The sequence below is a fragment of the Cladophialophora psammophila genome, assembly GCF_000585535.1.
Source record: "Cladophialophora psammophila CBS 110553 chromosome Unknown aczJe-supercont1.1, whole genome shotgun sequence".
In the NCBI taxonomy this organism is placed as follows: domain Eukaryota; kingdom Fungi; phylum Ascomycota; class Eurotiomycetes; order Chaetothyriales; family Herpotrichiellaceae; genus Cladophialophora; species Cladophialophora psammophila.
This window is the reverse complement of record NW_006912922.1, coordinates 37,771-50,426: the sequence shown is the minus strand read 5'-3', so window position 1 is coordinate 50,426 and position 12,656 is coordinate 37,771. Positions and strand designations below refer to the sequence as shown.

Genomic DNA, 12,656 nt, shown 5'->3' with positions numbered 1-12,656 from the left:
CCGACCGGGAGTCCCGCGGCTCCCGCACATATGCTCTCTTCGCCAGCTTCAGCTGGACAAGGGGCGAGGGACTTCGGAAGCTCCCACACTAGTTGGCACAATGGATATCCAAGGGTTTAGCGCACTTTGCTCGTCCATCGACTGACTGGTACGGAGGCTTCACTCCTTATGAGTATAATACTTCCTCCAATCGTGAACATCCTTGAATCCCAAAACATCTCGGATTTTCTTGTTTGAAAGCGGGGCCTCCCACTCACCCATCTTCCGCGTGATTGGTGTGTTTGGACACGTCTTCTTCAAGAACTCCTCCGTCGGCACTGTCGTGGTAATTGTGTCGTTGGTTGCATTGAATATTTGGAAGCCGAGTCCGCTCTTCGCGACACACAAGTCACATATCTGGCCCAGATCTCGAGCATCAATATAGCTCCAAGCATTCCTTTTCCTCGTCTGAGGTTTGCCCACATGTCGAGGGAAATCCTTCTCGTATTCCTGCGGCTCAATCACATTCCCGATCACCAGCGCATAGATATCGTTATTGAAGCGTCGGGCAAAAGTCCGTGCAATTCGCTCTCCGGCCAGTTTGCTGCAGGCGTACGTATCCTCCGGATTACGATCGTAAGTATCCTCATCGAGAGGGAAAGAAAGGTAGTCATCCTCTCCCTGGGTGAAGCAAACACCATAAGTCGTCTCGCTGCTGGCAATGACGATCTTCTTAACACCCAGTTTGCAAGCAGATTCGATCACATTGTAAGTGCTCATGACATTGCCCCGGAACGTCTCGCTGTCTGGCACAATCATGTTGCGGGCATACGCCGCAAAGTGAATGACAGCGTCGGGAGGACCAGGATGCGTCGGCAGATCGTACTCACTCATCGAAAACAGGGATGACAATGCATTGAAAACTTGAGCGCCGTCCGTCAGATCTGTCTTCATCGTGTAGACACTCTTGCCTGGAGGGATGTGGCCTTTCGGGAAGTCCACCAAGTCCAAATTCAGAACTTGGTGTCCTTTGTTGAGCAAATACGGAATGCAGTGTCGTCCAGCCTTTCCAGAACCACCAGTGAAGACAATTCTTTTGCCCAAGGATGTGGCCATTTTAAAAATCGATGCTGGAAACGATATGGGTCAAGGGCAGAACTTGCTCGAAGATAGATAGAGACAGCAACACCCCTTAAAATATCTGAGAAGTGATGACATGAAGTTCGACCGGGAAAATCACCGACCAGACTCCGTATGCAGGGTCCGTCATGGCCCGAAAAGGAAGCTCGGTTTATCAGAACACGGCACTTCGCTTTCTTTGCAACTTGTTTGCATCTTGATCACTCCGACGGCGAAAATTGAAAATGCTTGATTTCGGTTTGATTTGTTGTTGCTGCGAAGGCGTAGGCGCAAGAAAACTCGACTGTGAAGCAGCTCCCGACATGTAAGGACCTGGAGGATATCCTCCCCAGGCATTGGCAAATGGAGCAGGGGCGTAATGTCCTTGTTGGGTTTGAAAATAGGCAGATTGTCCCGCTTCAGAGTGATGCCTTTGTTGTCGCGGATCTCGAGGAGGAAGATCTGGGCGAGCAGAGGCATCTTCTCGTCCATACATCTGCTTGAGCCACTCCGTCTCCTGTTGAATTTCTGCTCGCTGTCTCCTCCGTTGTTCTTTTTCCTCCCTTTCTAACAGCTGCCTGGTCAATCGTTCTTCCTCCTCTTCTCTGCGCCGCCTTTGTCTCTCTTCATCTATCGCCTGTCTTCGCAGTCGAGCGGACTCGGCTTCGATTTCCCATTGGGTCCGTCGGTCTGTGGATGGCGGTCGCGGATCATGGGTGGGCGAAACTGATTGAGGTCTGGTGTCCGACCGGAGGATCGCAGTTGCAGCGCTTGGGCTAGTCGGGCTCGATTTCTTACCAGCAGAAAGATTGAAGGTGTCTTTCAAAGAGCCAAAGTATACATCACGAATCACCACAGCTCCCAGTAAGAGGACCACCTCGAAGCCTTTCAGGTCTTCAATGTCAACCCTCTGCAGATTTGGCTCGTACAAAGTCAACTCTTTCAGGGCCTTGAATATGGAGACAGTGATATCTGGATCTCTGTGTTTCCCCTTGCCTTCTATATCTGTACTCTTGCCAGACATGAAACATGCCAAATCTTTCGAGAACTTGCTATCCTTCTTCCATTTGAACACGATCTTGGGCGTGATTTCCGAAACAGCAGGATCGTATTGTGTTCGATCAAGCGCAGACCCAGATGGGGCTCGGAAGGTCTGCTGTGGTATCTCAAATTCCCATGACGCAGATCTGTTGAAACTGGCAGCCTTGTGCCTTACTACAATCTGTTGATCTGGATTGTACAGCTGTATTACGAACTCGGAGGGTAGGATAGGTTCAGGAGGAGGTGGGATAGCACCGCTCAACCGCGCTTGCTCTGCGAGAGGAGGAGGTTGTGTCCATTCTGGGATAAGTAGAACTTCGGCATAGAGAACTTCAGGACTGAAGGCATCGTAAAGTGCTGCCGCATATCGATTTTTCGAGGCGTGGTGATCTGGATCTAGATGTCGTACCGTGTAAGAAGGCTCATAATCGGCTCCATGCTGAGAAAAGAGAAAGGTTGACAATTGCTTGGGTTTGTCTTTGGATGGTTTAAGAACGAAGGCTGCAACTCTTAGCAATTAGATTGGTGGAAGACGGGACAATCAGTCACACATACTTGGCAGGTTCTCATCCAGCATCGCGTTTCAGAACTGTCGTGATCTTCTTGTGGTACTGGAGGGGAGGGCGTTCCTTGCTGTAAAAGAGGAACTGGCTACTGGGCAATTCTCAAGAATTGCAAGCTTCAGTTTGACTCTACGGATGTGAAGACGTTGGGTCCATCAACAGGCGTAAACGAGTCTGTCGGGCCGTGCCTCTTATTACAGATATCAAGAACACAGCCACGCTCTGCCTTCAAGCACGCGAGGTCACGTCCTCGACCTGGCGCTGCCTAGTAGGCGACCCGGAGGCTGTGCTTCTCCCGAGCCTCGCACACCACAGGGCACACATCCACTTTTCGGTGGATCCTCATAGGTAGGCGTTAATACCGAGTCCAAAGCGAGAAAGGAATAAATACTTTTTCCTCCGTACATCCAATGGAGCATGGACTATTACCTCGTACGAGTCACTAATAACAACCCCTGCTACCCCCCACATATATGAACTTGATCGAGTGGCTTCCTCACCACCGCCCACGGCCCCAAAGCATGTTTGCATAATCAACGAACGAGACGCGCGTACGAGACCGTAGAATCGACCATGAACGCCGACCAGCTTTCACAAAATGCATTTTGAAGGCCCCAACAGAAGGATACTGATCGAATCCATGCAACATTGAGTACCTACATAGGTATAAAGATGAATTCGGTGCGGGGGATGCAATTGCTCATTGCTACTGAAGCCGCAACGCCTCCTCATCAAGGACCCCAAAGAGGTTTTCTATCTCCTTCAATACATCCTGGATCCCGAGGCTTAGCTGGCCTGTGACTAAGGCATACGTGTACAAGAGACTATAATCCTCATCTTTGGTCTTTTGCTCCTGTGCGTCACTCTGCCGATACTCAAAAATCTTTGCCAAGAGCCTATCCCGCGTATGGTCGATGCTGGGCAACGCGTCACTCGTCATTGAATATTCCAACTTCATAGAACTTGCCAGAACGCTGAACAAATGACTGATTCGCCTGCACAGTTGTGCTCGTTCATTGACTGTGGCCTTCAGAAGTGCCTCCTCCCCGAGGGATGTGTTTAAATCCTTGAGAAGGACCTCATTCATTGCGTGGAAGGATTCAAGCATCTGCTCAGTGCTCCTGAGGATCCGACCGTAGATTGCATGGGGGAACGGCCGCCGGAGCTCGAACTCGCTTTTACAAGCCTCTACCAGGCTCTGGAGCTTAGCCAGAAACCGCTGCAGATAGAATTCCTCTCGGAGGTTCATATATCGGTCTGGTGAGATACCCTCGGTCAGCATGGCCAATGGGTCCCTCTTCCAGATCAAGCCCATGCGAAGCCACAGTAGTGCAAGACCATCTTTCAGCTTTTGCCGAGCCGATATGGGCCAGACAGCGCGTGTAATGATCAGACCCCATATGCAACCAGAGATTACTGCGACGACCCGATGTCCGGCAATTGCAAGGATCAAAGGATTCTTGGCGGCATCCTCTTCATCTCCATCATCTTCATCATCACGACCAGCAAGACTGTACGCGTACAAGGCACTGAGGTTGTAGGTCAACATGATGAAGCGGCCCATCGGGCCTTTGCCTTTTCCGATGATCATGTATGCGGTCCAGTACGCCATACATGCCCCGAAAAGGCACAGTACGACGGGATTTTCATGCGATATTTCCCACGCAGCCACAGCGAGAGCAGCTCCGAGACAGGTTCCAAGCACTCTCGAGTAGCCTGTCGTGTTCGACGCCCCGATTGTCATGCTGCACACCAGCATATATGAGACTAAGCCCCATTCTCCTCGCCAATGCTGGTAGATGGGCCGTGTCGAGGAGATGAAACTCGGCAGTGCGTACAACATGGCGCCCAGCCCGACTTTGATGGCAAACCTGATATCGTCACGTCGGAAAAAAGATGCAGCTGCGTAGAGGTAGCGGAAAAACAATTGTTTGAAGCGAGGTTGATCGGGCCACTGAGGTACCTCATGCTGTGGAGACACCTTGAGACGATTGTCGCTAAACTTGACCTCGAGTTCATCAGACCTTTTTGCCAGTTTGGCAAAATCGGGGTCAATCCCTGTCAGATCTGTTTGGCTGTAGGGCGATCGCCAAAACTTCAGCCAGTGCCACGTCTTCCCAGCAGGATGTTCGTCGACCTCGAGCTGTAGTTCGTCGAGGATGATTAAATATTCTTTCACGGATTCAGCTACTTCCACCAAAGAGAATGAAAAGTGGCCGCAACACGCGGCAGCATCCTCCCAATCCGCTTGAACAGCTTTTGGTCGAGACCGATCCATATCCTTCTGACCATAGACAACAAGAAGTGAGTCTTTTCGAGACTCCTTGTACAATTCCAATGCTCGATCAAGGCTTGATTTGAATATGGGATTGGATGCAATGGCGTAACGTTTTGAGGCATCAAAAGGAAAGTCATCCAGCACTTCCTTCAGTGTGAAAGCGAGAGATCTCATGGAAGGGCCCAAATGGCGAATGAAAAGCTCGAAAATTTGTGCGGGTGATCGAAACGGCGTGTGTGTTGGGCCCGACAACGACCCAGTCAGTGGCCTAGTTGATTCCTGCACAGGCAACTGCGGCACAAAGTAACTCAACAAGTCTCGATCGTTTGTACTGACTTTGGAGCTCTCCATGGAGTCCATCCAGCGTGGCGTAGAAGTTTGCTCTGCCGTGAATTGCACAGACCCAAAGGCCGGTTGCTTTGTAACGACAAACTGCATGGCTGCAGCACTCCGAAGACCGCCAATGCTCTGCGAGATCCGCTGAATGCACTGCGCTAGCCTAGCCTCAATCAGGGCTTGTGTCTCAGTGCCCAGCAAATAATGTTCATATCTTGCTTCTTTCAAATTTTGGGGGATCGTGGAAGAAAGTTTTTTGTGTTGGTCACTAATGGCCTGAAAGACACTGTCTTCCAGTTCTGCTTCATCTCCAGATAAGAAACTGCTCGTAATCAAGGCAAGCATGTCAGCAAGGGCATCGGTTACGTGAAGGAGATTTTTCCTCAACTTGTGCCTGGCGGAGATGGGGAAAATCAAGAAAGAAACCAGTATCGTAGCTATGACACCGGCAACGATCATCTTGAGGATCTGCGAGATTGACTTCGTGGAGTAGTCGCCTGCCTGAACAGCACCTTCTTTCGTGAGGATAGTGACCAGGCTCAGGGAGGCCAGAGAGCATGCTATGTTCACCAAGGGATCATTCCTCCTAAGCTTGATCCAACCGACAAGCCCCAGACCGCCTCCAACGAAGATAACCAGAACAATGGCGTGTCCAAGCTCAATGAGGTGGACTGTATCTGCAAAAAAGGCGGCGACTGTCATGCTGAGGAGGGACACGACAGCCACGTAGAAAAACGCAGACGTAGCCAAAAGCAGGGCATCTAACATACTCCCGAGAGATCTCGCGGGATGAAAATAGACTGTGATCGTGGCGACCATATGTTTCGAGTTCTGTTTGCCAAACACTTCGCTCAACTGGGGAACAAAGGTGGCCAGACTGCCCAAGAGGTACGCCAGAGCGCATTTGAAGATCGCCTTTCCCGTATCTGAGAGCATGAGTCGCCTAGCCCAGCTCGCATATTCCAAGCTCTTTGATACCAACAAGCCATGGCTGGGCCAAGGACCGCCTGCACGGTATTCTTCGATTTGTCCCAGTAAAGGAGTGGCGTCGTCCACGTCGTGGCGTGAGGCATCGGGATGGTCGAAGTTGTGGAGGGTAAATGTTTTGCTCAACCGTGTGCCAGTAGCGGGATCAATGTATGATGATTGACGTAGCTAATATGGAGAATGTTAGCAGGCGATTCCCAACTTCGTACAGCTCACGAAGACCCACGCTCGCTCTGGGGTTCAGATCACTGGTGTCGCTCTCACTATTGTCGCCATTTGCGGCCATGCTTTAGACCAGGTTCGATCAGTTCTCAAGTTGCGGGGCACCCCTTGCCCGAGATGCGATACAGGTTCTATCAATGTGACCACATACAAAGTATTTTAGGAGAAGAAGTTGGGGGAGCTCTCCCTAGGAGAAAGAGACTCAAAGGACGAACATTGATGCAACACGAACCGAGTTCATATATTTTGTTTACGGCAATCTCGCCTGAAGAAATGGAACCGCAGCCACGGCCCGACATTGGCCCGACATCTCGTTCCACATCCGTCTACGAGGTAGAACTACAAGTATTTCGAATCCTCGACTTCTGTTGCGTTTGGGCTCGCCAGTTTCACAAGGCTAATACTATGTAATCTAGAGCTCAATGGGAAGTTTCAGGTTGCTATTTAGTAAATTTGGCGTGTACTCAGTAATGCCGCCTCAGTTAGACCAACATCCATTCCTAGATATATTTGCGGCCACCATTGAAGGGAATGTATCCCCATTTTGCATTGGTCAGATCTTTGTTGAGAGGCAAATGTTCCTCCCATCGTTCAGATAGAAATTGTTCTACGTCCATCCCGTAGAAGTCCGGTCGTATGTGCATACCAATAGAATACATGGTGTACCCAGTACGGAGGACGCAACTGAAGTCCCTTTTGGGTACAAGCACCAGCGATTTGAGATCCCGCCCATCACCTACTGGGAGTAATTTGAAACTGGATGCAAAAAAAAAAAATTTTACTGTTCAATGAGAGTCTAACTAGGTAGTGAAGCAGGAAGAGAGCGATCACAATAAATACTACGAGGCAGTCCTCTAATGCTCAACACATCAATTTGAATACGGATAATAGCACAACGCCACATCGATCTTCCCGTATCTGAACTGTGGGCACTACAGTAGGGTGAGCACAGGGCGGCATCACCCACGTCCCGAAGGAGGCAAGCTCACGACAGTTTTTAATATACTCATCCTAGCATCCTGGCAACCCTGCGATTATTTCGCCAGCAGAGATTCTACCTTCGTATTCCCCTTTTCCCGGTTTACTGTCTATTTTGACCGAGACAGACAGATTGCCCATTCCGACTTTAGGAAAGTATCAGGATTGCCCTCGTATTGATGATGCATGATACCCAGGCTAGACCCCCCGAATATATGCGAGAGCTTTTCAAACGATGGCGGAAACGGCCTGCAGCAGAAATTGAAGCCGATCAGGGCATCATCGACCCACAAGACCCGGACGTGAATAGAGTGTCAGCACTACCGGAGTCTGATATTCTTCGACAGAGTGACTTCGACATCTGGACAGAGGGTTTCCTCGACAATGCCACGGACGACGCGACACTCAGTCTTCAAGACGTTACATTACCGGCACGAGCAGCCTTCGAGGTCAACGGAATACCTGGTTCGCTCGCACTGCTGTCTGCTATCTCACAGCGCAGCTGACATTGGGTAGGCCTACGCGTATTTCCTTGCCTCTTACCTCCTCGGCTTCAAGTCGCTTTGTTAGACAGGCTACTTCATCGTGATCTCTCTAATCCCGCCCACAAGACTAATCTTAACCACCACCATCATATCTCCTACCCTCCAAAAGTTGATGATCCGTCTCCTTCCTCCTTCTTCGCTGCAGACCTAGACATGGTGATCTACCCGAAGGATCCGGCAATCCACAAACCCATCACATCAGCACAGATGCTTGGGTCCAAATTGCGATGGGTGACTCTGGGGGGTCAGTACGACTGGACGAACAAGATCTATCCCGACAGCGAACCGCCGCCTTTCCCTGACGACATAGCTGCACTTTTGAAAAAGATATTTCCTACCGTTGACGCCCAGGCCGCCATTGTCAATTTCTACAGCCCCGGAGATACGTTGAGTGTGCATCGAGACATCAGTGAGGCGTCCGATAACAGTCTCATTAGCATCAGCTTTGGGTGCGATGCTATCTTTCTTGTTGGGAATGAAGATAGCATCAACGCTGCTGCCATTCGGTTGAGGTCCGGGGATGCTATTGTCATGTCTGGAAAATCCAGATATGCCTGGCATGGCGTGCCAAAAATTCTGCCAGGCACATGTCCAGCATGGCTGCAGGATTGGCCAGATATTGCGCAGCGAGGACCATATCAGCACTGGCGAGGATGGATGAGCAAGAAACGGATCAACCTCAATGTCCGTCAGTTGATTGAATGAATTCCACCCTTTTGACTTTAGACGCAGATCGAAAAGGATGAGTACCGCCAACTCGGAGTGATGGAATCATGCCCAAACAGGCAGGAGAAGTTTTGTCTTCATTATCAATTTGTCCTAATCTCCGCACCAATTAGTGGTGGAGATGTGCGTCTCCAAGCAGCAATGACTCGTGGTACCCCCTCATATAACTGAAACATCTCGCGAGGGGTACAACACGGAAGCCGTTTCTCGGACAGTTCGTGCTTTTCCTTGTAAAGGACATTGACAGATTGACACTTACCTCATTTCCATCCGCCACCATGGTTGCCGACTGGGAAACGCTTGCAAAGGCAAAGCGAGATGCTATCCTGAACTCCATCCCCGAGAAATGGCGAGTCCAAAAGATCCCCAGCCCGGAAGAGCAAAAAGACGTTACTGGATCCTACATTCAGCAATTCCTCGATGAGAAAGAGATCACAATCACAGAAACCGATGCTGTTGGCATCGCCGAAAAGGTCGCTGCCGGTGAATGGTCCGCGGTTGATGTCACCCAAGCATTCTGTCACAGAGCCTCTTTGGCTCATCAATTGGTGAACTGCCTGCATGAGACTTTCTTTGATGCTGCCCTAGAGTCTGCCAAAGCCCTTGACGAGTACTTCGCAAAGAACAAAAAACCCATCGGCCCGCTCCATGGAGTACCCGTGTCGCTGAAAGATCAGTTCCATGTCAAGAATGTCGAGACTTCGATGGGATACGTCGGCTGGATAGGAACTTTTGAAGGCAAAGTTGATGATCCACGCAAGGGCCAGTATGAAAGTGAAATGGTGAGAGAGCTCAGGGCTCTAGGTGCTGTGCTTTATTGTAAGACCAGTGTCCCACATTCGTTGATGACTGGAGAGACTGTCAACAACATTATTGGCTATACTTGGAATCCCAAGAACCGCTACCTCTGTTCTGGTGGCAGTTCTGGGGGCGAGGGAGCGTTGATTTCGTTGAGGGGATCGCCCGGCGGATTCGGGACCGACATCGGGGGATCAATCCGCATTCCTGCAGCGTTCAATGGGCTTTACGGTATTCGACCGTCATTTGGGAGGCTGCCCTATGAAGGAATGGCCAACAGCATGGATGGGCAGAATAGTGTCTTGTCCGTTGTCGGTCCACTGGCCACTACCGCTCGAGCTGTCAGACTACTCACAAAAGCTATCCTCTCGGAAAAGCCATGGCTTCACGATCCTTTGGTGGTCGACATGCCGTGGCGTGATGCCCAAGAACAAGCAATTCGCGATATTGTCCAATCTTCTTCTCAGAAAGGGCAACTCAGCTTCGGTGTGCTGAAATCGGATGGTATCGTGAATCCTCAGCCGCCCGTTTCCCGAGCAGTATCTATGCTAGCCGAGGCTCTTACTAAGGCGGGACACCAGATCATTGAGTGGAAACCACCCTCGCACAAGAAAATCTTGGATATTGCATTCAAGACATGGGCATATGATGGCGGCAAGGACGTGCACGGAGCCTTTGGACTTGCTGGTGAGCCCATGTCTCCTCAAATCAAAATGAGCTACGGCGACGGGCCGACGCAGGAAATGACGGCATCACAAATCGCTGCCAACAACGTTGAGAAGCGCAAATACCAGAAACAATACTTGGATTATTGGAATAGCACGGCCCAGCTGACACAGACGGGCCAACCTGTGGATGGTTTCATTTGTCCTCTTGCGCCATACGCGGCTGCGAGACCCCAATTGTACAAGTATTACGGATATAGTGTATTTGTGAATGGGCTTGACTACACAAGTGTTGTTGTACCGGTCACGATTGCAGACAAAAAGATTGATAAGTATGCGGAAGGATACACACCAATCAACGACCAAGACAAGGAGGCTTTCGAAGCTTATGATACCGACTTGTATGATGGCGCTCACGTTAGTTTGCAGCTTGTCGGACGAAGATTTACGGAAGAGAAGATGTTGGCGATTGCAGAGTATGTTGGCAGCTTGGTTGGGAAATAGATGGAGTACGCCACGAGAGCTGATGCACCAATACCATTTTACAAAGAACCTTCTTGCACTATACAAAATCAACGCCGCGAGCCTTTACTCAATCCGCGAGTTGTCCAAACCAACGTCTTCCAAGCACGACCACAGATCTGGTCCGACCAATTCGCGCAACTTTTTCTCTTCTCCAGCCGCTTCTTCGTCCAATGAAGGGTTCGGACCTTTGACTGAACGTTTTTTCTTGCTCCTTTACATACTCTTGTTTTGCTGTGTTGTATTGGACAGCTTTTGTGAACCCGGTGTCTGTGACTTCGTACCGGGGCAGATGTTCTCCAATATTTGGCCAAACCGGACATTCTCATTGGCTTTCGATCCACCTTGACTTGTTACTCTGCGTTCGTCGATCTTCGCTCCTAATTCGCGCAATTCTTGGCTAACAGAGGCGTTTGGATGCACCAGGGCCGCCGCTGCATCACCAAGCGGGTGTGAATCAACAGGATACCGACACTGACTTGGAAAGTCACAGTACTCGCAGCCCTTCGAGACCTTCTCATTCTGGACGATTTTGAGAATTCCTCGGCGCCATGCTCCCCAGGTTTTCCATGCCGCGTAGTCAAATTCACTCGAACATGCCCTGAGCTTTTTCTTTTTCTTCAGGCTGGGCCAGTCGGTCTGCCCTGAACAGTAGTAGTGTCCGTCAACCAAGCATCGGCGCGTTACGCCAAGGGGATATTGTGAATGACACAAGTGGCAAATCCATGTCCATGGCACGGGCTGTTGCTGAGGTGCAGGAGGCATCGGCTGTCGGTTATCGCCTTCAAGGGTATGTTCAGCAAAGTACCTAGTGTGATCGAAAGGTGGCAGTGAGCTAGTTGATAGAGAATCTGGTATATATGTTGGGGTCCTCGGCGATCGCACTCCCTTATCCGATGCAAAACTGACGCAAGACGTGTCAAGCCTTCGGCTCGACATTCTGCTGTTCTGCTTAGCGGTGCTCATAGGATAGTGTGGCCAGCAGGCGCAAGCATCGGTGTATGAGTCTGTCGGACTGTTGAGTGGAGGACAAGGCGGATTCGGGAGAAATCTGTGATACAGCAGCATGGTACTGTTCTTTGTCGTGTTGCAAAACAATGAGACAGACCGGAGCAGAATGGATCTGGGTATCATGTGGGAAGGCTAGCATGTAACAATGGAGTGAAGGTCTCACTGGTTGCAGGACAAAGGATAGGTGCAGGACACGAGAATAATAACTGGCTCCAAGGTGTGCAAAAACAGTAAATTGCAGCGACAAAGACGAAGAAAGATTTGGGAGACACACCCAGTCATATTTGTTGAGATAGACTCAAGATATTCATTTTCGAGGCACAACAGAGATTCAAATGCATACGGAGGGCCAGAGAGAGACGAGAGACCCGGCTGGATGATGAGAGACGAGCCATCCGCTGTCTTCCTTGAGTTCATGCAAGAATATGAGTCTGCACGAGGATCCGGTGAAATTTATCGATCTAAAACTCCAGAAAAGTGTGCTTGTCTCTATTGCCCCGGCCGCTTAGATGCGCAGGGCGTGCAACCGTTCTACTATGTTAACTAGGGCTTAGTCCAATTTGCATGTCCACGGCTACTCGCTTGCAGTCACTGGAAGCTTAAAGCCAGAATTACCCTTTCTGTCGCCAGAGGAATTAAGGGCGAAGAATGCCAACGTCATTGGACATGCGGGTCAGTGGTCAGAGCTTGGGTGGTTTCTCGTCTCCTAAAAAATAAATAATGTGATGGGGCAGAAAGCTGTTCCACAAGATCAAACCTTGGAAGACGGTCGGTCCCGGCATCCCCATGGGACTGAGGCATTAGTGTATAGTGCTCCATACGAGGTATATGCAAATCAGTTCGGACGAACAAGAGGACCAGGATTCTATTGTTGCCGATGCGCGTA

At 50.2% G+C, this 12,656-nt stretch overlaps 6 protein-coding genes across 6 annotated transcripts; 2 read left to right on the top strand and 4 right to left on the bottom strand.

The window, feature by feature from the left end:
• Positions 1 to 159: 159 nt before the first annotated feature.
• Positions 160 to 1,095, bottom strand: A1O5_00016 (uncharacterized protein; the record flags this gene model as incomplete). Its single annotated transcript, XM_007740637.1, has 1 exon — positions 160 to 1,095. The coding sequence occupies one exon, from the start codon at positions 1,093 to 1,095 to the stop codon at positions 160 to 162; it is 936 nt and encodes a 311-aa protein (XP_007738827.1).
• Positions 1,096 to 1,273: 178 nt separating this feature from the next.
• A1O5_00015 (uncharacterized protein) lies at positions 1,274 to 2,716 on the bottom strand (the record flags this gene model as incomplete). The annotated part of the gene is made up of 2 exons (XM_007740636.1): positions 1,274 to 2,640; positions 2,695 to 2,716. The coding sequence occupies 2 exons, from the start codon at positions 2,714 to 2,716 to the stop codon at positions 1,274 to 1,276; spliced, it is 1,389 nt and encodes a 462-aa protein (XP_007738826.1).
• Positions 2,717 to 3,408: 692 nt separating this feature from the next.
• A1O5_00014 (uncharacterized protein) lies at positions 3,409 to 6,589 on the bottom strand (the record flags this gene model as incomplete). Its single annotated transcript, XM_007740635.1, has 2 exons — positions 3,409 to 6,471; positions 6,530 to 6,589. The coding sequence occupies 2 exons, from the start codon at positions 6,587 to 6,589 to the stop codon at positions 3,409 to 3,411; spliced, it is 3,123 nt and encodes a 1,040-aa protein (XP_007738825.1).
• A 1,096-nt stretch (positions 6,590 to 7,685) lies between these two features.
• A1O5_00013 (uncharacterized protein) lies at positions 7,686 to 8,753 on the top strand (the record flags this gene model as incomplete). Its single annotated transcript, XM_007740634.1, has 2 exons — positions 7,686 to 7,968; positions 8,020 to 8,753. The coding sequence occupies 2 exons, from the start codon at positions 7,686 to 7,688 to the stop codon at positions 8,751 to 8,753; spliced, it is 1,017 nt and encodes a 338-aa protein (XP_007738824.1).
• A 299-nt stretch (positions 8,754 to 9,052) lies between these two features.
• Positions 9,053 to 10,741, top strand: A1O5_00012 (uncharacterized protein; the record flags this gene model as incomplete). The annotated part of the gene is made up of 1 exon (XM_007740633.1): positions 9,053 to 10,741. One exon carries the CDS (start codon positions 9,053 to 9,055, stop codon positions 10,739 to 10,741), a length of 1,689 nt encoding a protein of 562 aa, XP_007738823.1.
• An 84-nt stretch (positions 10,742 to 10,825) lies between these two features.
• On the bottom strand, positions 10,826 to 11,725 carry A1O5_00011 (uncharacterized protein; the record flags this gene model as incomplete). The annotated part of the gene is made up of 1 exon (XM_007740632.1): positions 10,826 to 11,725. The coding sequence occupies one exon, from the start codon at positions 11,723 to 11,725 to the stop codon at positions 10,976 to 10,978; it is 750 nt and encodes a 249-aa protein (XP_007738822.1). The 3' UTR covers positions 10,826 to 10,975.
• Between the last annotated feature and the right edge of the window lie 931 nt (positions 11,726 to 12,656).